Source organism: Hippoglossus stenolepis, chromosome 4, assembly GCF_022539355.2.
Source record: "Hippoglossus stenolepis isolate QCI-W04-F060 chromosome 4, HSTE1.2, whole genome shotgun sequence".
Taxonomy (NCBI): Eukaryota; Metazoa; Chordata; class Actinopteri; order Pleuronectiformes; family Pleuronectidae; genus Hippoglossus; species Hippoglossus stenolepis.
The window spans coordinates 4,718,085-4,741,062 of record NC_061486.1 but is presented as its reverse complement, the minus strand read 5'-3'; the positions used below and the strand labels follow the sequence as shown (position 1 = coordinate 4,741,062).

The 22,978-nt window shown below is 43.6% G+C and overlaps 1 protein-coding gene across 8 annotated transcripts in view; it reads left to right on the top strand.

The window, feature by feature from the left end:
* The window catches only part of tenm4 (teneurin transmembrane protein 4), a 159,044-nt gene that overhangs the window by 76,133 nt on the left and 59,933 nt on the right, over positions 1-22,978 (top strand). For all 8 annotated transcript variants that reach the window (XM_035154796.2, XM_047339608.1, XM_047339609.1 and 5 more), the window contains 6 exons: positions 6,951-7,115; positions 9,082-9,296; positions 10,666-10,876; positions 16,054-16,155; positions 16,720-16,914; positions 19,010-19,210. In XM_035154796.2, coding sequence (XP_035010687.1) covers positions 6,951-7,115; positions 9,082-9,296; positions 10,666-10,876; positions 16,054-16,155; positions 16,720-16,914; positions 19,010-19,210 — 1,089 coding nt within the window. The remainder of the gene's footprint in view (positions 1-6,950; positions 7,116-9,081; positions 9,297-10,665; positions 10,877-16,053; positions 16,156-16,719; positions 16,915-19,009; positions 19,211-22,978) is intronic.

The window sequence follows — 22,978 nt, the reverse complement described above, 5'->3', positions numbered from 1 at the left end:
AGCGTGGAGATGAGGAGGCAATGAACAAGCCCAGAGTAGGAGGGATGACACGGGGAGGTTTCTGTTGCACAGTGAGTGAAGAGAAAAACAAGTAGAGATCTTAAAAAAAGGTAAAGTCAAACAGGTCTGAGTGGTTTAACGTCTCTGAACGTCACAGAGAACATTCCTCTCTGTTGCCTCAAGTGGCCGACGGCTCCAAAGATGTGGGGGCCGACGTGATAAAGATAGCAGTCCCCCCTTTTTTTTTTGTTCAAGAGATAAAAATTCCGCCTGGCCCATTGTTACAAATTCAAATAAGGAGGTGATACACGCGTCTATTTAATATATTTTACCATATAATATACGTCTGATTGGCGGTGGGTACCTGTTTAACATATAAATGGTTTCACCGTTGAATTCACTCTGGCACAGAAAAAGAAAGTTTCTCACACTGAGGGATGGTTAGAGCGTCGCAGTTCATTTGCATGAAGTCAATGAAAGAACAGCTCAGATCCTTCTGTGTGGCCTTCATCGCGGAGATAAATGAATTCTTCATTGAGGACATTTGTTATAGATATGTATTATGCCATAACAATCGCGAAAAGCTATCGTTTCTGCTTGAGGCCAAACGAACTAAAAACTGATTATTCATTTTTTTTCTTGTTGTCACCGGAGCCATTTAGATTCTTTCATTTGGAATTCGGGGGGGGAAGGAAAAGATGAGAGGAATCAGCTGGTTGTTTCTCATGGCGATAAATCTACGTGTCCAGTAAGATGGCGATGGGTGTGTCCGGGCGCTGGTTTGGCTTGTTTCTTGGCACCGGCCGCGTGGGTTTGGCTGTCGGAGGAAGAGGAGATACAGTACGAATCTGCTGTTTACGGCGTGTGACCTGGCCGAACGCCAACGAGCACCATCCGCCTGATAGTGCCTAATCAGCCTGTGTAATTATACCCTGCTAAACTCAGACCGTCTCCCGATGCACCACAAGTAAACATGTTGGAGACCGAAACCTCACCCGAAGATCGGAATTTCCAATCAAGAACGAGGGGCCGTATTTAATTAAAGGCTGATGAGAAAATACATTTAATTTGAAGTGCAATTAATTATTGAGGCCTCTAATTGGGAACTCGGGGTGAGATGTCTAATGAACCCAATTATGCCTCGTGACAGATGTTTTTGACTTGCAGCATGCTTTTATTTTGTCACAGCCTTTTTCTAGATGGACACGTTTTGAAGTCCAGAAAGGTTCGGGGGTTGTATATCTGCAGCTCCTCGCTCACTCATTAGCACATTTTGTTATATTTTTGTCATTTTAAGGTCATTGCTATCCCCCCGTGTTCGCTTCCATTCACTCTGGGTTTCCAGCCAAGGACAAAGAGGTTGGGCCCCAGAAATAATATTCATAGCATGAACATCCAACCCAGAAAGATAAATCTCCTCTGCATCACAGACTCTACCTGTTTGTCGGTTCTTTCATTGATTTTAATATTAGATCCTTGTTTGATTTGACTTTTCATTATCCCTGTGTGATATTTGCAGAATCTAGATTTATCAATACTGACGGTAATTTAAATGAAAAATAAAATATGTGAAGGACGTCTAAGGGAATACTGGAGCATTAAGGGAATTTCCCACCGCTTTTATTATGAAGGTTACATCAATCTTACTGATATCTAAAGACCAAAAGTCACTTAAGTGCAAAAACTTGCACTGTCGGATCTGACTTTGTTTAATGGTCAAGAAAAGTCCTGCAGTGAAACTTCAAACAGATATTTAAACTGGCTAATGTTTCTGCTGCAATGTTCAGTTACTGGCAAACATCGGCTAAAACAATGAAATCCCTCGTTACTGTTGCTATTACAAAGATTGTAGATGTTTATACAATACACAGGGAGCAGGGAGGCCACATTAGCAAAAAGACATAAAGTTAGGTAAGTAATAAAGACGAGGCAATAGAGACAGACGGTAGGGATATAAAGAAAAATAACTGCAATAACAGAGAAATAAAAATAAAAGTGTTTTTACAATAGAATAAACACAAGTGCAAGATTAAAATAAGACAGACATCGTGGAGTAGATATCGGAATTGATTGATTGATTGATGTGCTCAGCCAAAAACAAAAAAAAGAAAAGAAACCTGAAACCACAGTAGCAGCATCAATAACAATTATCTAAACCCAATAAAAACCTAAGAACGAAGCTGCCTGCGTGTCGCCTTCTCTATACGACGCCATCTTCATGTATGAGAAGTGAACAGTAGTGTGTGTTGTGCTGCCAAACATGCATCACTCCACTGTAGGCTTTATATTATTGCCAGCATGTAACATCAGCGTTACATTTTCATATAGTCATTAACCTCACGCTGCCATTTCTTGTGTTCATGAGCTCAATCAAGTGTTTGTATTGACAAGCGAGACTCATTGACCCGACCCCAGCTCTCACATTGAGCTGCTGCTGTCGTGACGTGAACAGAGGACAAGAACATATGAATCTGAATTAGCTCGAGTAGAAAAAAATTGTTTTTGGTCTTTGTACACAGTGACAGGGTTTGAAATACTTTGGTGTATTTAGAGATTCTCTCACGACACTGAGCTTCAAGCTACGTTGAACTAACTCTCAGGCTGCGCAGGCAAACTGAAACCACGCCACGGTTTCACATGCTCACCGAGTCATGTGTTTTCATCACTATCCGTCTGATATCATCCATTCCTGCAGTGCAGGGGAAGAAATGCTCCACGATGCATCATGTCCATGGTGAAGAATAAGAAAAACATTAAGGATGAAATAGGGAGAAACGTGCAGCAGCTGCTGGACTCAAGCCTCAATATTCTATCTTTACATTGATTTTTTTTTCCTTTCCAACGTAGATGTTGCAGAATTTAAGACACGACCTAATTCTGAGGGGAGAAAACACTTTAGCCCAAACTCAGACAGACTGTGATATTCCAATCAGTCTGTAGTATATTTCCTTTTTTTAAAATTATATTTATATGAAGAAATTCAGCACGGCAGTTATGAAATGATTTAATGCTCAAGATGTGAGGCTTTAATTTGTATTCGTCTCAACTTTGTACCTGGAAATGAGAAATTGTGTCAACAGGATATTGCAGAAATTGGTAAATTACACCACAGATTCAGATAATCACGTTTTTTGAAACTAGATCAAGTCCCCATATGGTTAAATAATTCCTCTCACTGAGCCATATGAGACTATGCTCTCTGCCGTCTTCCTTTTTGAAATACCTGAAGATGTATTTGATGATTTCTGACCAGTAAGATGTTTAAAAATAAAGGTTCTACTCATCATAGCTTCCCTTGAAGTGTGCACTAGTTGGAAAGTGCTCCACAGATCAGAGGATAGAAGCACAGGAATGATGGCAGATGACCCCACAGCAATAAGCAGTGACTTTCCTCAGATTGGCTGAGAAGTCTCCCTACTACAGTACCTCTGTTCCCTAATTGGCACATAGCGTGACCCAACTTCCTGCCAAGAGATGAGCGAAAGGAGGGCACAACATGTGCTCAGGACAAAATGGGTGATGCTAGGAAGTGCACCAGTCCTGACAGGTCAGTGTTGTCTCTGCCAGTGGCCGTCTCATTAGAAGTACCTTGTTATTCCTGCAACCTGTCTTCATTTTGCAGCCAATTGCGGCAGCCCTCTGAGTGTCATTGCACAGCGTTTGCAAAGTTTGAAAAGTAAGCAAAAACAAAATCAGGAGGCTTTTCCCTGGCTCGGGTCCAGTGCTCTGCATATCACAGATACCAAGAAGGCGCTGAAGTAAATCTGTACGGACGGGAGGGGGAAGGCAGGCAGGCCTCTGCAACTGTTTTCCATTAGAGGCCTCGGGGACGGATGGGATGAAGAGCGAGGCTCACAAAGACATGATTACTAGGACACTTGGAACGACAGCCTGCATGGTGACTTTGCGACGGTTCTGCCAGCGACACACACTAACTCTTTTTCCATTTCACCAGGCAGCGCAGTGCTACAAATCTAAGGGAATGTTTTTTTAAACTCAAGCTCTGCGCAGTGACAAACAAAGCTATCCGTCTCTCCGCTGACACGTCCACGTCAACGGGAGCTGGACGGACGCAGAACAGATGCTCGTGCTGCGTTTTCACTCAAGAGTTTATATTCCATTTCCCCTGCTAACCAAAGCTATGGCTACCTACAGTTTATCAGAAAACCATTTAAATATTTCAATAAACGTTTGATTTATCTAGAATATCTTTCAACATACACACGGAATCTTAATATTGCTTATAGACATCTAAATGAAGGAACCAGACACGGCGTGTTCTCCATCACACCCTTGCTTTGTTTGATTTGCTGTTTTTTACATTCACATGGTCAACTTGAAGTTAATAGCACTTTTTCTCCAGCTCTCACGATGGCACAGTCACGTCTGAACATCGGTCTGTTGCTGTTATTTAAGTCTGCAAATCAATCAATGCACTCTAGCTCTTTACTTTCTCTCTTGAGAGTTGCCGTCCTTGGTTTGAGAAGCACACGATTCGGCTGCACGTTGCTGGAAGATGCAGCAGGGAAAGTTTTTTTACGTGAAGAAGCTGCTCGACGATACTGAGCAACACGTGCCGAAAATACAAACAGTGAGAATACCATCGTACTTGTGATGAATGAATGAATAAATTGTTTTTTATTCAAAAGTTAAAAGTGAAGTTCATAGTAAAGGTTTGAAAGAGCACCTGGGCAGAAAGTTAGAGGGTGGATTCACTCGGGGCAGCACTGGTTTGGAAAAAAGATTTTATATTATATTTTGATTCACTCATGTTGGCTGATTGATTGATTGATTGATAGAGGGAAAGATCAGGTTTGGACGCAGAATGCCCGTCAGGTACGGCTCGCTTAGTTTTTTTCTCAAGGTCAAACGGAGAATTGTGACTCGAGCCGCACTCAGCAGCAAGACTCTGGTTTGACTCCAATTTGTCATTTTCTATGACCTTGTTCCCGGCTCTCTCTCTTTAAATGTGCCTTAAAAAAGCAGCAGGAAGTGGAACAGGTCTTGAGTGAAATAAGACGATGCACTTACATCGAGTGATGAAGCTGATGAAGAAACTTGATTTTAAAAAGCATTTGTTCTTAACCACTTTGTGAAATGACGTTGAACGAAGTTACGTGAAACCAACTCACGAGTCCATTTGGCTCAGTTTACCCATAGATTCATATAAATATGCTCAAACTGTAGGTGTGATCATCTCTGAATTAATGTATGAATAATTATGAGTGTAGGATATGATGAGAAGTCTGTTGATTATTTTAATGGAGATTTCTTGATTGGGATGTGCACATATACATACATGCATATATAGATGTGTGTGTGTGTGTGTGTGTGTGTGTGTGTGTGTATTTACTTACTTTTTGTTTTATTTCCTTACTCTAAAAATAAAGTTATTCATCGCTCCATGTATAAAACCTCAGTGAGTATAAGTGAGTCAGTTTTTTTTAAGGATTTGTATCACTGGTATTATAGTTTATCCACTAAAGCTTCAAGTCCCACCAACAAATCAATGTGTGTGTATTTCTCGAAGCAACGACTGACGCAGTGATTCTGTCTGTTGTCTCATCAGTGACTGAAGGGCTTAGCGGTGACATGAGCGAGTTTCTGCTCATATGAGTGAGAAATAAATAAAAAAGCATCTGAAGAAAACAACTTACTCCTTCCCTCAGTCTAGACCTGTCATAATTTCTCTCTTTATAGTTCAGTTGTGTGTTTATGTACCTGAGGAGCTCCAGAGAAGCAACACACCAATAAAATAGCTGTATTGAGTTCCTGGGCCTTTTTTCTGCTGACTGTTGACTTCCAAGGTGGCTTTTGCCTCGCTAAGCTCGTCTTGTCCATTCTCTTATTGGTGATCTGTCATGGTCAGGCCCCTCCCACTCCGTCCTGCTCCCCACCACCATTGTTCCAGAGGACATTTCTTTTGTCGACCTTGTAAAATATCAGCATGCTTCATCCACTGAGTTCACATTGAAGCGCCCCTCGTCTCCTTCCTGCTGATGGATTTTTTTTTTCTGTCCCCCCCTTTTGTCCCTTAGTTTTGTAGAGGGAATTGAAAGGTAGAAGGGGTGAGGAAAAATGACAGGGCTCTGGGGAGGGATCCTGCCGATGCTGCTGTGGGGAGACAGATGTTGTCCCCTTGGGGTCATTCGTCTTCTGATCCTAACTCCTCAGCACATTTTGAAAGAAAGACGCCATTAACCATTAAACCGTGCATTGTTCTTTATTCTTTTAGAATTAACGCTCTGTTCCTCCATCTCGCAGCTGACACCTTTAGTTAATTACAGGCCCAGCACCCTCCAAAAAATACTGCAAGTGTAACTCAAGAGTTTGGGGGTGTTGCTGACTTAAGACGCTGTTTAAGGACCAAGGTTCAAGAGAAAAAAGTCACAATATTATGAAAATAGTCGTATTATTGGAATATAGTTGTAGTTTTACAAGAATAAAGTCTTAATTTCAGGCTGCGTGTTATTTTATAAGGGAAATATCTAGAGGCTAGTGAAGATGCACACCTCTAGTAGTCACACAATTAATCATGTATGGAAATACAACTTTTTAATAATGGTTTTATAATGGAATCGTAGCCCTTTGAATCTGAATCTAATCGGGAGGTGCCTAGAGATTCCCACCCTTAGAAATATCAGAAAGTTATAAAAATTTCACAAATAATGTGTTGTTGGTTACATGTGATTCAGGAGTGAAACTCAAGCAGAGGTTCTCCTTGCTGCTTATTTCTAAAATATATATACATATTCATGTAAAATTACAAATTATTCCTCATAATTTTACAACTTTATACTTTTTTTTCCTTCAACGGGGCCCAAATACTTTCTCGTATTTTCTGTATAATTTATGGAGAGTATTTTTTCACTCAGATAAAATGCTGAAATATGTTTAAAGCCACTTAAAAGCAAATCGACTCTGACGTTGCCGTATGTTGAACATTTCAGCCATGCACCTTTTCGGATTAAACTGGCACCTGCAGCCGATGCAGAGACAGATGTACCAGCTGTCTGAGGACAACACCAGTGGCCTACCCTTCCCTACTGACCTGAGCCTGCCGCCACTCGGCAACACTGGTGTAGAAATACCGGACCGCAAAGGAAAAGATGAAAGTAAGTGCAATATTTCTTTTGTTTATGGATATATTCATATAAATAAACCCGTCCTAAATGCAGCAGCTTTTTCGTTTTTCAGGACCATTTGCGTCTCAAGCTGTTTGGTGCACATCAGAAAACACTGCACTGGGGGGGGAAAGAAAGTTTTTCAAATCTTCCAAGTTTACAGATGACATTTTGCAGCTCCAGCGAGTTTCTTACGATTTTCCTTGTCCGGCTCCACATTGTTTCTGCTCGTCTCCCCGGTATGCAAAGAGATCTGCTTTGTAATCCTATGAAAGTTGTTGTAAGTGGGGAAAGTGTTATTTGTTCCTGGAGGGAGAAAATGGGACAGCTTAAGGGACTGAGTATCCAGGGGCTGGAGGGGGATTAGCCACTCGGTCCCCTTCAGAACGGATGTGATCCTTTCATGTCCTTTGCCTGGGCTGCCTTCCCTGGCAGCCAAAGAAAGCATGTGCTCACCCCCACGGTACCAACTGCTCGACTCGAGGAAAGTTTGCTCTGTTCCATTCTCCGGCAAAATGGGCCCCCAGATTTAACCAAGTGATTTGCCACTGGCAGACGACAATAGGTAGAAGATGGGGTCATTACCATATAGATGAATCCAGGAGTTGTCTCTCTCATTTAACAGACAGCAAGAAAGTGTGTCGAGCAAACAGCAAGCATGACAACAGCTGAGCTTTAGACCCTGCATGGCAGCCGGTGCTGATACCTAATCAATAGCTGTTTCTCTAAATAAGTCTCATTCTGCAGCCGGTTTCCACCAGAAGCAACGTGGAGCTGTCGGATGTTTTATCGAGGTGACGCAGAAGTGAACAGTTTTTTGATATTCAGTGTAACTCTTCATCCGAGTCCTTTGTTTTCATCCAAGAACAATAATCATTTATTTAACCATGAGTCTTATTATCCCAGGCCTCTGCTTATGATTTATATAAACAAGCTGATGAGCACCCCATTAATGTGCTGCATAGATACACACACACACACACACACACACACACACACACACACACACACACACACACACACACACACACACACACACGCAACCCCAACGTGTGGAAAACGAGCCCGGGTGCTGCAGCCTTATGCAAAGTCCAGATCTGAGGGACGGGGGAGTGTGTCGTGTCTGCTCGGATCAGACACGCCCGCCGCTGATGGACTTTTGAGAAGGCCGCCATCTGCCGTGCCACGTGTAACCTAAAGCCGTGTCTGCCACCGAGTCCTGGGGGTGGTTTGTAAGGACGTCTGCTTTGGTCGACATCGCTGCTGAAATTAGCTCATCGACACAGCCCGACAGATGTTGCCATTTCCACAGAGTCCAATATAAGTTGCATTATGGAGCTTATGAGCACATTTTTTTTGGCAGCGAAAGTGCGAGTACCTGAGCGAGGCGCTAGCATCGGAGATCCCTCTCCACAGTTTTACATTTTATTATTTTGACTTAAATTATAAATGTGTTTTATCACAGTATTGAAGCGGCTGTATTTTCACTGCAATCTCTGCACCATATGTTTGGTCTTTTAAATAATTATTCATAACCTGTCCTGAATATTTACTTTAATGAACAAGATTCATAAAAAACAACAAATTTACCTTGTTTAGGAAACCAGCCTCAACAAAATAAACGTAGCCAGATCATCAGGTTCAGTTATTGGATGTTGGTGTTTTCATATAATCGGTGCGACCTGTTTTCCATCTCAGAGGAATCGACACAAAAACACTCGAGGACATAACTAGATCTCAGATTATTCTTGCTTTTGTTCTTTCTCTGGACAACATTTTCTGGCAGCGGTCAGACGGGGCCATCCATTATATTTCCCTCCTCTGCTTGTCAGCGATGTGATTGAATATGTGTGATATGGTCAGACTATCATGCTCCAGCAGACTGACTCTCCCTGCCCTCCACACGCTGGATTAATGGCGTGATCTCTTTGACCGATTTACTTTGTGTGCATTGCAGGCAAATTGGATAGCTTGTTCCCAGATGACAGCTATATAGATATGGGGGAGATTGACGTGGGGCGCAAGGTCGCGCAGCAGATTCCCCCCGGTATCTTCTGGAGGTCCCAGGTCTTCATTGATCATCCCATGTACCTGAAGTTTAACGTGTCCCTGAGCAAAGATGCCTTAGTGGGAATCTACGGAAGGAGAGGTCTACCTCCGTCACACACACAGGTGGGAATGTCTCTTCTGTATTTAGTATTAGTGTTTCACTCTGGCTACATCCACACTACGACGTTTTAAAAGGTCTGCCGTCCAAACTACTGCAGAGTTTTCAAGTGTCTAAAGCAGAGAAGTTTCAAAACGCTGCTGTTTTAGATTGAAAACTCTGTAGCTGTGTTGTCGTCCGGACGAGCGGTGAAATCAAAATGTTGAAAAACACGGAGATAAAACACGTAGATGGTATCAGTATGGATGTAGCCTCTGTTGTGTTTAATCCCAGTTTAAACTCTAAATGTGTCTGGGGCTCTAACTTGGCCCATCTCGATGTTTTTCAGTGAGGAAATCGTTATGTTTTGTTTTTGAAAAACAGCAGCAAGTTGTAAAAAATATGATTCTTTGTGAAACAACTTAAAATCACTCTGCCTGTGTCCTATAAGGATTCAGCCTCTTTTCCCCTATTCCTCCCTCATCTGCTGCAGAATACGAATCGGGATATTGTTGAAAAAAATAAAATAAAATCTATCTCACCGTGTTGCTACGCGTCATGAATACAAACCAATTCATAAATCTCTCTATTGTGTTATGAATCACTTTCTTTGTTGCAGAAAGGATTTATGGCAACTTTCTTTCAGGTTCAGTATCATCAATGAATCACACAAAAAAAAACACAGAGCTCAGGGGCCAAGAACAGGAGATTTTTCTTTGCACTAATTCCCCATCTATGTGCTGCACAGAATCAGATGCATCAGGCTATTAATCACGTCTGGCTGCTCGGTTCACAGAGTTTACATTTGTGCTGTAAACGCAACTGTAATTCAACATACTGTTCGTAGCTTTGTTTCTTTTTCTGCGTCTGCACTAATGTCCGGTGTGATTCATTTTCTCTCCGTCAAAGCATCATGTTTGTCTCTTCCCTCTATTTTTACTTCAAAGAATATAATCTGCCGGAGTTTTTTTTCGCTCTGTGACTGATTGCACGCGGAGTGGCGGATGAGTCAGGACTTCTTTCTTTATGCAGATGAAAAACGAAACGCTGCCTCATTGCTATTCATTGAGTCACTGTTGATATGAAGCAAATCTTTGCAGACATTATTTGGTAAACAGTAAGTAAGTAAAATTTATTTTCCACCCTAGCTTCCCTTTTTTTTTACTGTGATGGTTTTTAACAGCCTTTCACATGAGATATGAGGAAGAGGAAATTATCACACAGCCCATCCAGCCACGATGTTCCAGGACTTACTCAAGCTCCTCTGGAATGATGAGTTATTCATGCAGACCACATAAAGAGGGCTGAAAGCACTCAAGTCTCACATGTCACTCTAATGGCATGTCTGCGGTCCGTTCCGTCGTTCTGTCTCACTTTCCGTGTGTCTGTCCACAGTTTGACTTTGTGGAGCTCTTGGACGGGCGGCGGCTTCTCGCCCAGGACTTCCACGGTCTGGAGGGGCCCGTGGCGATGCAGCGGAGCCTGGTGCCCATCACCACGCACGACACAGGCTTCATCCAGTACATGGACTCGGGCATTTGGCATCTGGCCATCTACAACGACGGGAAAGAAACCGAAACCGTCTCCTTCCTCACCACTGCCATAGGTGAGCGCCCCGAGCATGACCCGCCACTGGAACCTGTAATAGCAACCCACATAATCCCTATAATACCAACCAGCAGCAATCCACAACAGCCTCGACTCGGGGGCATGAGTCAGAGACCGTTTTTGACAGATTTCAATAGTCAAGGAAAGTGCAGGTTAATCAAGGTGAAGTTGAATATTACAAAAATCAGGACATCAGTGCTACCCTGCCATGCCCCAGAGTGGAGCGTTGAGAGATCATAATATCCTCATTAGCCTGAGTGTCTTCCGAGCGAATCAGGGGTCCGGCTTCTGGGAACCATTTGCATACAATTCAAAGTATGATTGTACCCTCCTGCTAGTGCCATTTTTGATCATGATTTGCTCCAATTTCCATCTACTTTCCATATATCAAAGTCGGGGAGATATTCCTTCTCCTCTGACTCCACGCTCGGCACACAGCTGCGTTTCAGACATACGTCTTTTTTTATTTTATTTTTTTGAAGGTGATTCTGGGTTTGTACGCTCCTCTTTGTTCTCCCTAAAGCGCCTTTGATTAGCACTGCTGTATCAAGCAAGGTGTGAGAGGGCCCGAGGTGTCGACTTTCACAGGGATGGCAGCTGGGAGCTGTTCTCACATGCTCTTTAATTAAAAGCTCCTGGGCCAGAGTCCATCTGTGACAGGGGCTGTGCCAGGCAGCGGATCGATGAGAAGCTGTCCTCAACATCAATGTAACACCAAGAGGAGACAGGCAAGAGATGCGCCGTGGCCCCCCCCCGCACCCCCAGTCCCTCGCTGTGCCAACAACGACCGTAATTCAATACGTAATATGTGATATGACACAAGCAGGGGGAGTCATGTTATATGTCTTCTTGGCTGAGCGTCGACGAAGGCCTCCTGTGGTTTGCATCACGGTAAACACAAGTAGATAAGGTATTCTGTGCAGCGGCCGGGGACAGGACGGGGCGGGGCCGTCTTAGTCAGAGCTGGAATTCTGCGTCTGTTCATTTGTATTGGAGCTGATCCGCCCACGGGAGCTCGGAGGGAGGCAGAGGGGCCCTTTCTAAAATGGGTCACCGGTTAAGTGCCCTTCAGCAGAAATTGAATCTCACCAACTGCCTGGATTGTATTGAGCCGTGGAGGGATGGAGTTGACCTTCAAATGGAGGAACCCAGGTATAGAAGTGTATGTGAGCAATATCCAGAACAGGCGCGCCGAGAGACACAAGCTGCATTGTTTATAAGACACCGGCAGTAAAATGATTTTAGTGTGTTTGCAGCGGTGTTGGTGGGAGAGAAAATGTCTCATTTGACCGTCAGTGAGGCATCGTGCGCTCTACTACTGCACAGAATGTGTTTTTTATTACCTGTAAACTCAATACTATGAATGCACTGTGATGAAAAACATTATTGTTTTCTTACCAGATGTATAAAAATCTGTATATCACCGGTTGAACATGGCTCATAAGGTCATTTCAAAACTGTCTTGGACCTTGTAGGCCGATGTTTAAAACGTCTCTGCATCATGACATTTACACGTTAATGGTTTCTAATCAAATGTGGGTGGATGTTATTCCAGTAGCGTTGGTTTTGTCACCTCCCTACGACACACTCCTTTAAACCAAAGTTAGCGGGTAGACAAAAGCCAAATGTTAGCGGATGTCTGTGGGTTTTTAGACCAGTGGAAAAGGGGCTATGGATTCTGACGTCTCTCTACATCATTTAGAGATTTATAAGTTAAGGGTTCATTATCAGACTCAGGAAATTGTGTTAATTTACTAAATGTGGTTTGGTCTTGTTCCAGTAGCGTAGCCTTGGCTCGGGCACCTCCCTCCAACAACACATTCTCTAAGGGAGACATGTCACCGCAGTGCCAACACACACCTGGATAGAGGACATCACAGTGTCCCCTATGGACATTTTAATGTCATCGCAATTACATAGCTTTGCAAATTACTCTAACGTTCGCTTTAACGTTGGCCGTCTGACTAACGTTACATTCACCCACTCCCTCAGCCACCTGCCCAGTTTTTTAGCATTGTTCAAAATGATGCAGTGGGTGGAGTGAGTCTCTGAGCCGAGGCTGAAGTTGCACTTTAAATGGAAGGTTTGCACGTCGCACGTAGCCGTGCCCACGAGGCATCTGGGGGATAGAGTGTCCCCGTCTTTAATTTGGGTTACTCCTCATTACTTGGCAGCGGCTCCGTGGCAATCTGAGATGTACTGAATGTTTTGTCTCACAGCCCTCTGAAGCATGAAGCCATTTGTCCCTGCTGCCTGGTGCCAGACATGCTTTAGTCCAAACGTGGCTTCCTATACAGGGCGAGCAAAGCAAAAGGGAAGAAAGACTTACTGCTAACGTCTTAGCCCATCCTGTCTCACTCTGTACGCAGCGGCCCATCATTCAGAGGTGCTGAGCATCCTCGGAGAGCGTGGCAAGGCTCTGATTAAACCTGCCTACTGCGCGCGACTCTGTCCTCGCCGACTGCAGAGACTCACACAATAGTTAGCTCCTCTGATATGAAGGGTAATGAATTTCAATGAAGCTCTGCTTGAATCCATGATTTATGCGTTGGCCTATGTCGAGTGTGTGGCTAAGAGATATTCATGGCCTCCCCTGCCTGCTCTCGGAGGAAACGGGCATTTCGACATGGGGAGTGTGAAGTCTGCTAAACTGCGTCAGCAGTCAGAATGGGAGCAGATTACTCAATTAAACTCTGCTCGGCTTGTTGTTCACCAAAGAAATGCCCATGATAGATAAAGATAAGATAACCTTAATTAGAGGCACATTAATGTGGAACAGAATAACTGCCTTGATGCTTAATATGTCAGGGAAATGCAGTTTTGAAAGTTAGATCTTTCCGTGCCTCGCTAGGTGAGCAATAAATTACAAACCCACTTAGGGTTTTTTTTTGTGTGCATGAGCTGCAAGATTCACGCCAAGAATCTCCCCAGTATAATTGTACTTCTGGGAGGAATTTCTAATGGCAAGTATGCACACACACCACACCTCATTTTCCTAACTGCCACCCACCACCCCACCCACCCACCCACACACACACACACACACACACACACACACACACACACACACACACACACACACACACACACACACACACACACACTCCGCTGGTTTCCCGAGCTTTGAGCGAAACAGAAAAGCCCAGGCCTCCTACTGTAGTTAGACCCAACATGGCAAAGGCAAGCCGGCAGCACAGAAGACATCAGCAACATTTCCCAGCTCTCTCTCTTTTTTTAAAATTTTTTACTGTACCTCTGGTCTGCCTCCGTCTCCGTCTCCTTCTCCCCCACTCTCTCTCTTTGTCTTTTCTCTCTCTGTCTTGAGTTGCATCCTCCGTGATGATTGACTCTCCAGAGTAAAGGGAAGCTGAATCCACGGCTCACATTTCTAGCCCTTTGTGGAGCACAAGAGATCCTTTGTTCAGTAAGTTTTGCCTCAGAGCCTCTGCTGCCTGAAGGCAATGGACAAGACTGAATATTTTTCAGCACCATTTCAGGCTTAATTCGGCGAGCATCGCGTTTCCCCCGAAATGCTGCCTCTGTCGAGTTCCTCAGATCACTGGTCACTTTTATTCCTAATAAAAGCAAGTGCCAGAACTCGGTGGTAGAAATAGTTATTTTGTCGTTTATTTGATTTTAAGTTAAATCAGCAGACAAGATGACAGAGGGGGCGCTGAATGCTCTGTGTGCGTTGGATAAAAAATGCCCTAGATTGTGAGAAAAAAGAATAAAGCTACACATTCAACTGGAGAGTAGATGAATCACAACCAATGGATGCACAAGACGTAAATACTGTAATGTCAAATGCAGCCGAGCTCCCATTGAAAATACTGGTTTCTATTTATAGGGAACGTGTATTTCTATGCAGCTTTTTTCTTAGAAGGAGAGAAACAATGATATTCTTAGAACTTGAATAGGAAAGAGACGACTGAAGGCGATTTTCAAGCATTAGAAATATTGATTGTAATGTCTTATAAACTGTTTTACTGAGCAGACACATTAAAAACCCACATTTCTGATCAGAGGCTTTAATCACTGCAAAATTATTTCAGCCCAAAAACAAAGTTTTATTTACATGTTCCATGCAGAGGAACACAATACAAGTATTTTTGTATTTCTTACTCTTGCTATTTTAATTCATTTTCCTAAAATCAATCGCACCAGTGATTTTTCAATCAAGTTAAATCTCACACTATTTGATTTTTAGCCAAAATGGAGCTAGACAAGGTTCCTCTATAACCTGATATAACACAATTGTGTGTATATGATGAATTTGCTTTTGCAAGTACATGAAGCAGACATACATAAGATTTTATTTTAATTCACACCATAGAGGAAAATATGTTCATGATTGCTCAGTGGTCAACTGCAAAAAATACGGCGAAGCAGCTTTCTGTAGCCATGCACCAAAGTTTTGGATCTTTTACTGTCCTACCGTGTCCTGTCCCAAGCCACAACACAAAAGCAAAAGTGACAACAAAAGCCACAACACAATGGGAAGCGAGTGACAAATGGTGTTGACAATGAAACAAGCAGAGTTACCTTCTGTGATCGAGCCAGTCGCCACTTAAAAATGTGATGCTTGTCTATTTGAGGTGTTACGGTACAGCTGCTCCTTCACCGTCAACATCAGTTGTCGCTCAATTCCGTCGTGGTTGTGTTTCCGTTGTGCGGCTCTTGTTGTCACTTTTGCACTCGGCCACCGTAAAGCACCTTAAGCCACATTGTATGCTATGAAAAGGGCTAATTACTATTATTTATGACTTATTTCAGTGGTGAAATGGAGGTTCTAGTGTTGCTGCAGTTTCAAATCACCTGCTTGTGTTAAAAGTGTTGAGTTGTGTTTGTCGAGCGACGTGTGCCACTTATCACACTTATCACTCCGTGCAACGTCTGAGCATTTATCTGCTTCGTGCCTCCTGCTCGAAGCCCAAGATGATCACAACACTTGTTTACTCTCTTAGTCAATTCTCCCCCTGACATTAGTAACACTCAAAAGGGTTTTTTTTGGCGGAGAGAAACAGAAATGTTGACAGCATCGGAGGCTGGTGTTTATCACTGTCATTAGAAAAGAGGGGATAATAATCAAGCCAGAGAAAATGTGTGGGAGGAAAATTGTTTGGTTTTTTTCTCAAGCCACATTACTCAGAAAAGCCGCTGATTGCCCTCTTGCAGAATCTCTCGATGACTGTCCCAGTAACTGCTTCGGGAACGGCGACTGCGTCTCCGGAGCATGCCACTGCTTCTTGGGATTCAAAGGACCCGACTGTGGGCGAGGTGAGTTCATCCTGCCGTCGTAAAAGTTTTATTTATTCATCATCGTTCTCACACACACAGCGTTTCACGTCGCTGACCAAATTGTATTCACCGCACGACGAGAACAAAGCCGTTTTAATTTGTCGATTACTTTTAATTGTTCTTCAGATCTGTTCGATGCCGCTCCACATGACTCACTTTTACCTCTGTCACTTCTAAAGCTGCGTTGTGATCACAAATAAAAGAGCTCTCGACTAACTGTAAAGGACAGAGCTTTAAATTGCAGGATTGAAATCAAGGCTGTATTTGTTGAAGTAGTTTGTTTTAGTCGCATCTTTACACATCTCTTATCCATCTGATATTTCTTTAACAGCCACACAAACGCAATAGTGATATTTCTAGAATCTGTAATTCCAAGTGCAATAATCTATGCTGCATGTTGTACAGAGGAAAGTGAACCTCCAATCGTTTTGCTGCCGAAGCTCATTGTCGGATCGAGGCTTTTAGCACAAGCTCACTATTCTTTGAAGCCATGCTTGGAGGGGTCCATTCAAAACGGATGTGTGCCGTCTGCTCTTTTCAAAGCCGCCTGTCCGGTGCTATGCAGCGGGAATGGTCAATACCTTAAAGGTCGCTGCATGTGTCACAGCGGCTGGAAGGGCGCCGAGTGTGACGTTCCCACCAACCAGTGCATCGACATCACATGCAGCAGCCATGGGACCTGCATCGTGGGAACCTGCATCTGCAACCCGGGCTACAAAGGGGAAAACTGCGAAGAAGGTGAGTGTTTTAATAAGTCCTGGTCACGTATCCTAAATTTCAAAGAAAGTCTACATGTAATGACATTTTAAAATCTTTGCTAACTACAGAGGAGAGGAGCACAAACGCCGCCAAGGCCTCCAACAGTCCCGTAATTCAATTAATTCCAAATTGCACACACTCATAAATATCAGTCCCCTAAACATCCATGAATTATTCTCTGAGAAATCAACGAAAATGTTGACAAATCTCACAATGTGAAAGAAAGAGAAAAGAAATTCGTAGATCTGTCCTCTGATCCAGATCTGCACCACAGATTTTGTGGAAATCCATCTCCGAGTTTTTGCATAATCCTGCTAACAACAAACAAACGCAAACAATAATACTCTTAATAGAAACGCCACAGCCGTAACTCATCACTATATACATATTAGGTGATTTTTCCTGTATAGATCATGAATATAAGGAATTAATTTAATCCCAAATGTTCGTTTGCTGTTTGAAATGCAGACACACACACAGTCTGATGTTAATCCCTGAGGAACTCCACATTCATGATTCTGGATAAAGCTTGACCAGATAGGATTGAAGGAGCCATTGTGTTTGTCAGCTCTTGAAGGCTCTCAGTTCAGGATGAAAAATGGGCCCTGGGAGTTTGATAAATGGGGGTGGGTGACATCCATAGGCCCCCATTCTATTTCGGGTGAAGTGCCAGCCATAAGGAGTGGAGGGGACGGCGGACGAGGGCCCTTTAACATTTTTACCTTTCTTCCGGGCGACCTTCAGCCGCGATGATTAATTGCCAGGAGAGAGTTGCTTGTCAGTTAGCCTCTGATCTTTGTGCCTTGTGCCCAAACCATCTGCTAAGAGGCGCGAGGTGCTGTTTGTCTCACCATAACGGCCTTTATACCCATTTGTGTCATGGTAAAGGGGAGCTGCCACGGCGCGGCCCCACTGCTCTCTCCGTGGCGAGACGTTGCTGCTGCTCGGCACCCATTTGCCATCTGTGTGTACCGTACAGATATTGTCTGGCAGGAGGAATGTTACTTAGTGTGATTGTACGCTCTCCCACAACCCCTTGCACCTTAGGACGTGAGCGCTCAGTTAACGACTAGTCAAGGGAGGAGAAGCTATAGAAACGGACCCTTAATTTGATATTTGCATACGAATTAAGCTTTAACCGATACAGTGGAGGGAAGCCGGTGCAAAGCCTCTGTAAGCGAGCACGCTCTCCAAGAAGTCTCTCATGTTGCCCCAGGCTTTTACTCACTTAACCCTATTTTCTTCTTTACAATCTGTTTACGGGCGTTTTGGTTACTTCCAGCTTCGGCTTTTTATTTTAGATAAACAAGCTCCTATTAAGGCTATTTCTCTTTTGGGAAGAGGGTTTCCTTCAGTGTGGCCATTTTCAGAGAATGTCCATGCAGTGGGGTCTGCACTTTGTCTTTCACATATGAAGGACGCAGCAGGAGATAATCCGGTTAAACACGTCCACGACAACAGGGAACTCTCTGGAGCGTTCAAGCATCTCCACCAAGGGGATCACCACATTTCTGTTTCGAGCACATGACCACTGGGCCTTGGATCTCGTTATCTTTCACATCTGACATATTTGTCTGTGATTTCTTCTTCTCTACGTGTGTGGCTCCTATTTTCTTAGTTTTATTTTTCAGTTCTGCATCCATCACGTGTAGAAACATCAACAACGCAGGTAGCTCATTCAGACATTATCTAGAGTTTCTTCACGTCTGCTGGCAGAAAAAAAACTCACATTTCAGGAGTTTATCTTTCGATAAACAAACTCCCATCAAGGCACCTTCTCTTTTTGGGATGAGTTTTCACTCTGAGATGATGGGAAACTCACAGCAGGAGTGTGGGCAGTACATGTAGACGACCCCCAGAGTGAAAACAGATGTTCGATTTGCTTGTTTGTGAATCTTTTCTGTGTTTTTTCTTGAGAGAAAGTGAGCGTCCTTGCTCCCATGTTCTGTTCTGTGCGCTCCCTCCGCCTTTGTCACTTAACTCGAGCTCAAACAGAGGCGACAGGTTGCTGCTGAAAGAGATTCCCAGCGGGTGACTGTTGTGTCTGACATTGTCTCTTTGGACCCCCTTCTAGTGGACTGCCTGGACCCGACATGCTCAGGGCGAGGGGTGTGCGTCCAGGGAGAGTGCCACTGCTTTGTGGGGTGGGGGGGGCCAGGATGTGAGAGCCCCAGGGCCTCCTGCATGGACCAGTGCTCTGGACACGGAGCGTTCCTGGCAGACACCGGAACCTGCAGCTGTGATCCCAACTGGACGGGCCACGACTGCTCCACAGGTGAGTGCGTCCCCCTCGACTGAGAGCAAACATTTTTCCTACCAAGGGCCGGTGCTAACTCAGCTGTAAACAAGTTGTAAAACATAAGTACATTCATGGAGAACATTGCATTTTTTTTTCCTGCAGAGTGGAAACAACATTTGCGCTACCATCTGAGGTGCCTATAAATTCAGCCGCTTTTTTAATGATGCATGTTAAAGGAGCATTGGCTAAAAAAGGAAAATATACAAAAAAAAGACTGAGATCTAATACAGTTTGGTCACAGCTGTGGAGATAAAAACATTAGCCGTTGCCTTATTTGTAGTTTTAGACGTTTTCTCAGTTATGTCATCTCTCTTTCGTATTGATCCTCAGCTCCAGACAAACAGTTTTTCACAAACAGTCGATATTTTACTGTATCCAGTACAATTTCTTCTTGTTCAATGTTTGTAACATCATGTTCTGACCTTGACACCTTCTGTCGTTTCATCTGCGATAACGTCCCCTTAGAATTTTTCGTTCACTGTTTGATTGATTATAATCTTGGCAATTGCTCCCCACAGAAGTAAATATTTCGGATTATATTAAAACAAAATTGTCACATAAAAGCCCCAATTATTCACATCAGTGATCAGTCGGAGGTCCACAGCTAGCAATCAATCTCCGGTATGATTCTGTCCTGAATCTATTTCTCTTGTGAATGGTTCTCAGCCACTATCGCCACATGCTTCGTTGGCAGAGACGAGGGAGAAGTTGTCAGAGGAATGATCTAATGCAAGTTAATGCTCCTCGTTGCGCTGCAGATTTCTTCACGCTGGCACAAATCTCACAGCTGACGATAAGTTTTTCTGCTCCGGAGGATTGTTGCCATTGTTTTTTATTTCGTCCACGGGGACTGATGTCTCGTGGTAGTCGCCGGGACTCGGCCGAGCGTGAGTAACAGTCTTAACGCACAGAATATAGCGTCTTGGACTCTTAAGGATGAGGAGAAGTCACGAGAGATTAGGTTCAGCTCACATCAAACTACAGAAGGACGTTTCTCCTAATGAGGCTTCAGTGAACTTGTTGTTATATTGTTGAGGAGTAAATCTAAGACCCTGTTCAGACCTTTTTATTAACATCCATCCTGAGTGCTATTATTTTTACTCTTCAGAGCCCATGTGGTGATTTGTTTGTGGTCACCGTCGCACCATTGACACAGACCAACACATAATGATAATGATCGATCTACACATTCATTCATTCAGTCCCTCCTGACTCTACCTGCTCTCTTTAGCTCCTTGGTCAAAACACCAGCTAACATCTGGATTTTTTCGTTGTTATAATCTCAGACTGGGTAAAAGCAGCATCATTTGGTCTTGGAGAACTCTAATGACGGACATGACTGTTTTGCATATAGAGCAGGGAAGTGAGATTTAATCCCAAAACCTCACATATGACACAATCAGGACAAATTTGAATCCCAGGTGAGAACAGACAAACTTAACGCTGTCCAATCGTGATCGGATCTCTCAGGACGGATGTCAACACCAGGTCTGAACATTAACCGCAGCTTCTTTTACTTTAAGGCCAATTAAATAACAATATACACCTATATCAACTGTAAAAATATATTAATGAGACTGTTCTTTGTATTGTTATTTTCTGTCGGATAAAATAAGCTTCAGACCTCACGTGTAAATATCACGTCAACTCTGTCTGATACAGTTCCCGCCTCCAGCTGCCGTTATTAAGACGAGACAGTTTGATCCTCGCAGAACATTTCTGAAATGAGGACTAAAATTGGAGTCCAGCGGTAAACTCCAACGAATCCCTTTATATTCCGAGCAGACACAATGACCTATTAGGTAATCCTGGGGATTTTGAGGGAAATGGGCAGTTAGTCTGAGTCTGCCTCGCGAAAGAAAGAGCTCTGTAAATGATGATGAGTTGGCTCTTTATCCTCCTTTATCCCGTTCATTGTCGAGCGTTCTGTGCTCTAATACAACACTAAGCTCGCTGCTGCCGTAGTACAGCTACTAGCCTATAACCTTGGAGACCGGGGTAACGCAAAAGACGGAAATCCTTTAATATATCGTTCAAGATTCTGTAATCCCCCCCCCCGCCCTTCCCCCTTCCCCAATACTTTTAAGTCACAAACTCATTTTCTCGTGCGGCTTTCGGAACAGTACAACCTGGACGTGCGCGGTCGGCAGTGCGGCCGGTACTGCCCATAAAACAATGCCTGAGGTTTTATGTCCTTTAATATGTGTGTTTTTATGCCGTTTTTTTTTTGCCGTTCTCCCACCCAGAGGAAAGTTTGTTTACACGCTCCTTTAGTGCAAATGGTTACGGCCACCGTGGGGATGGGGGTGTTTCTCACCGTGGACGACTCTTACCGCGGATAATGAGGGTTTGCCTGCAGGCTGTAATTGCAGCTTTATCATGTTAAAGGTTCCCCCCCCCCTCTTCTTCTTCACAAGTGAGCTGTTGTCTCACAGTTAGTCTGAGTCTGTTTTCTCCCTGACCAGCATGTTTTGCTCTGATAATTCAGAGGAAGGATGCGGGAGGGTCGGTTTCTACATTTTAAAGTCGACATACGTGCTAGTGAAATCACTCAAGACGTTAATTGTGCTAATATTGTCTTAAGGCATCGTTCCTCAATTAATGGTTATCAGAAAATTATTAATGAGGGATGTTTTTATGTTTGCATGTGTAATGATTCTTTTGGGTACGTGTGTGAATTTTCAATATTCACACGCTGCTCTGACGCTGTAACTCCAAATCAAAAGTCGGATGTAAAATTAGCATTTGTCTAGTTTAACAAAGTGCTCGGCTGTAATTAGCTGGGGGGAGAGTGATTTTTAAAAAAGCCTTTTAAGCTGGTAATGTCATGTTATGGTTTGTGGGTGAAAATACCCCTCAAATTTAATTTGTATGACAAAATAGGCAGTAATTGACTTATTAAAAGATTTTACCTCCAGTTGGGTCCCCTGTGGTCATATTTGAATTGGCTTGGCTAATAAGCCAGAAATACGCGGCTATTGTTCCTCGTTGCCCATACGGCTAAGCCTCTTTTGAAACAGAATGGTTAATAAAGAGGTTAACATTTCAATGCGATTAATAAGTAATCTGTCAGTGTTTAATTTCTTTGAGTCTTGGTCTTGTCATACTCTCCCTCGAGTTCATGAGACGGGGGTAATGTCCCGGGCTCTATCTCAGCCTGGCAGGGAGGTCTTTCAGCCGCCGCACAATGGCACCAGCCGAGCTCTACTGTGGCTCCGTCGCTCAGTCGCCCTTCATTCCCTGGACGTCCTCCCTCCGGTGGTACACTGCTCCTATAGGTAGAATAAAAGCCAGCAGATATAGACGTGAAGCTGCGGAGCTTCACCTCCATCCTTTAGTTGAGTCCATGGCAAAGCTGCGAGCACTGTACCACACAGGAAATAAAAATGTACACTTTAATCAAGATGGTAGCGCCGATGTTGTTCCTGCGAGAGGCTCCTGCCATGTTTTTTTTTTTCCCACTCTTTACCTCCTTTGTGATAGAAAGAGGTGAATTTAAAAAAAGGAGAGGAGGCACGGGGGGGAAGAATAAGTCTGCAAAGGTCGCCACAATCCATGTCTTTACTTTGTAATGGACTTATTAGATTTGTATTGTCAGAAAGGATTGCCCCTTATGAGGTGCAGGAATTTCTTTTCAGCCGCCATCAGACAAGGTAGTGAAGCGTGGCCGCCTTTTCCCTGACAATAACTCCTGGATTTGTCTTTTCTTCACCCTTGTTGCCTTGTCCTGTCACCGCCTTGTCT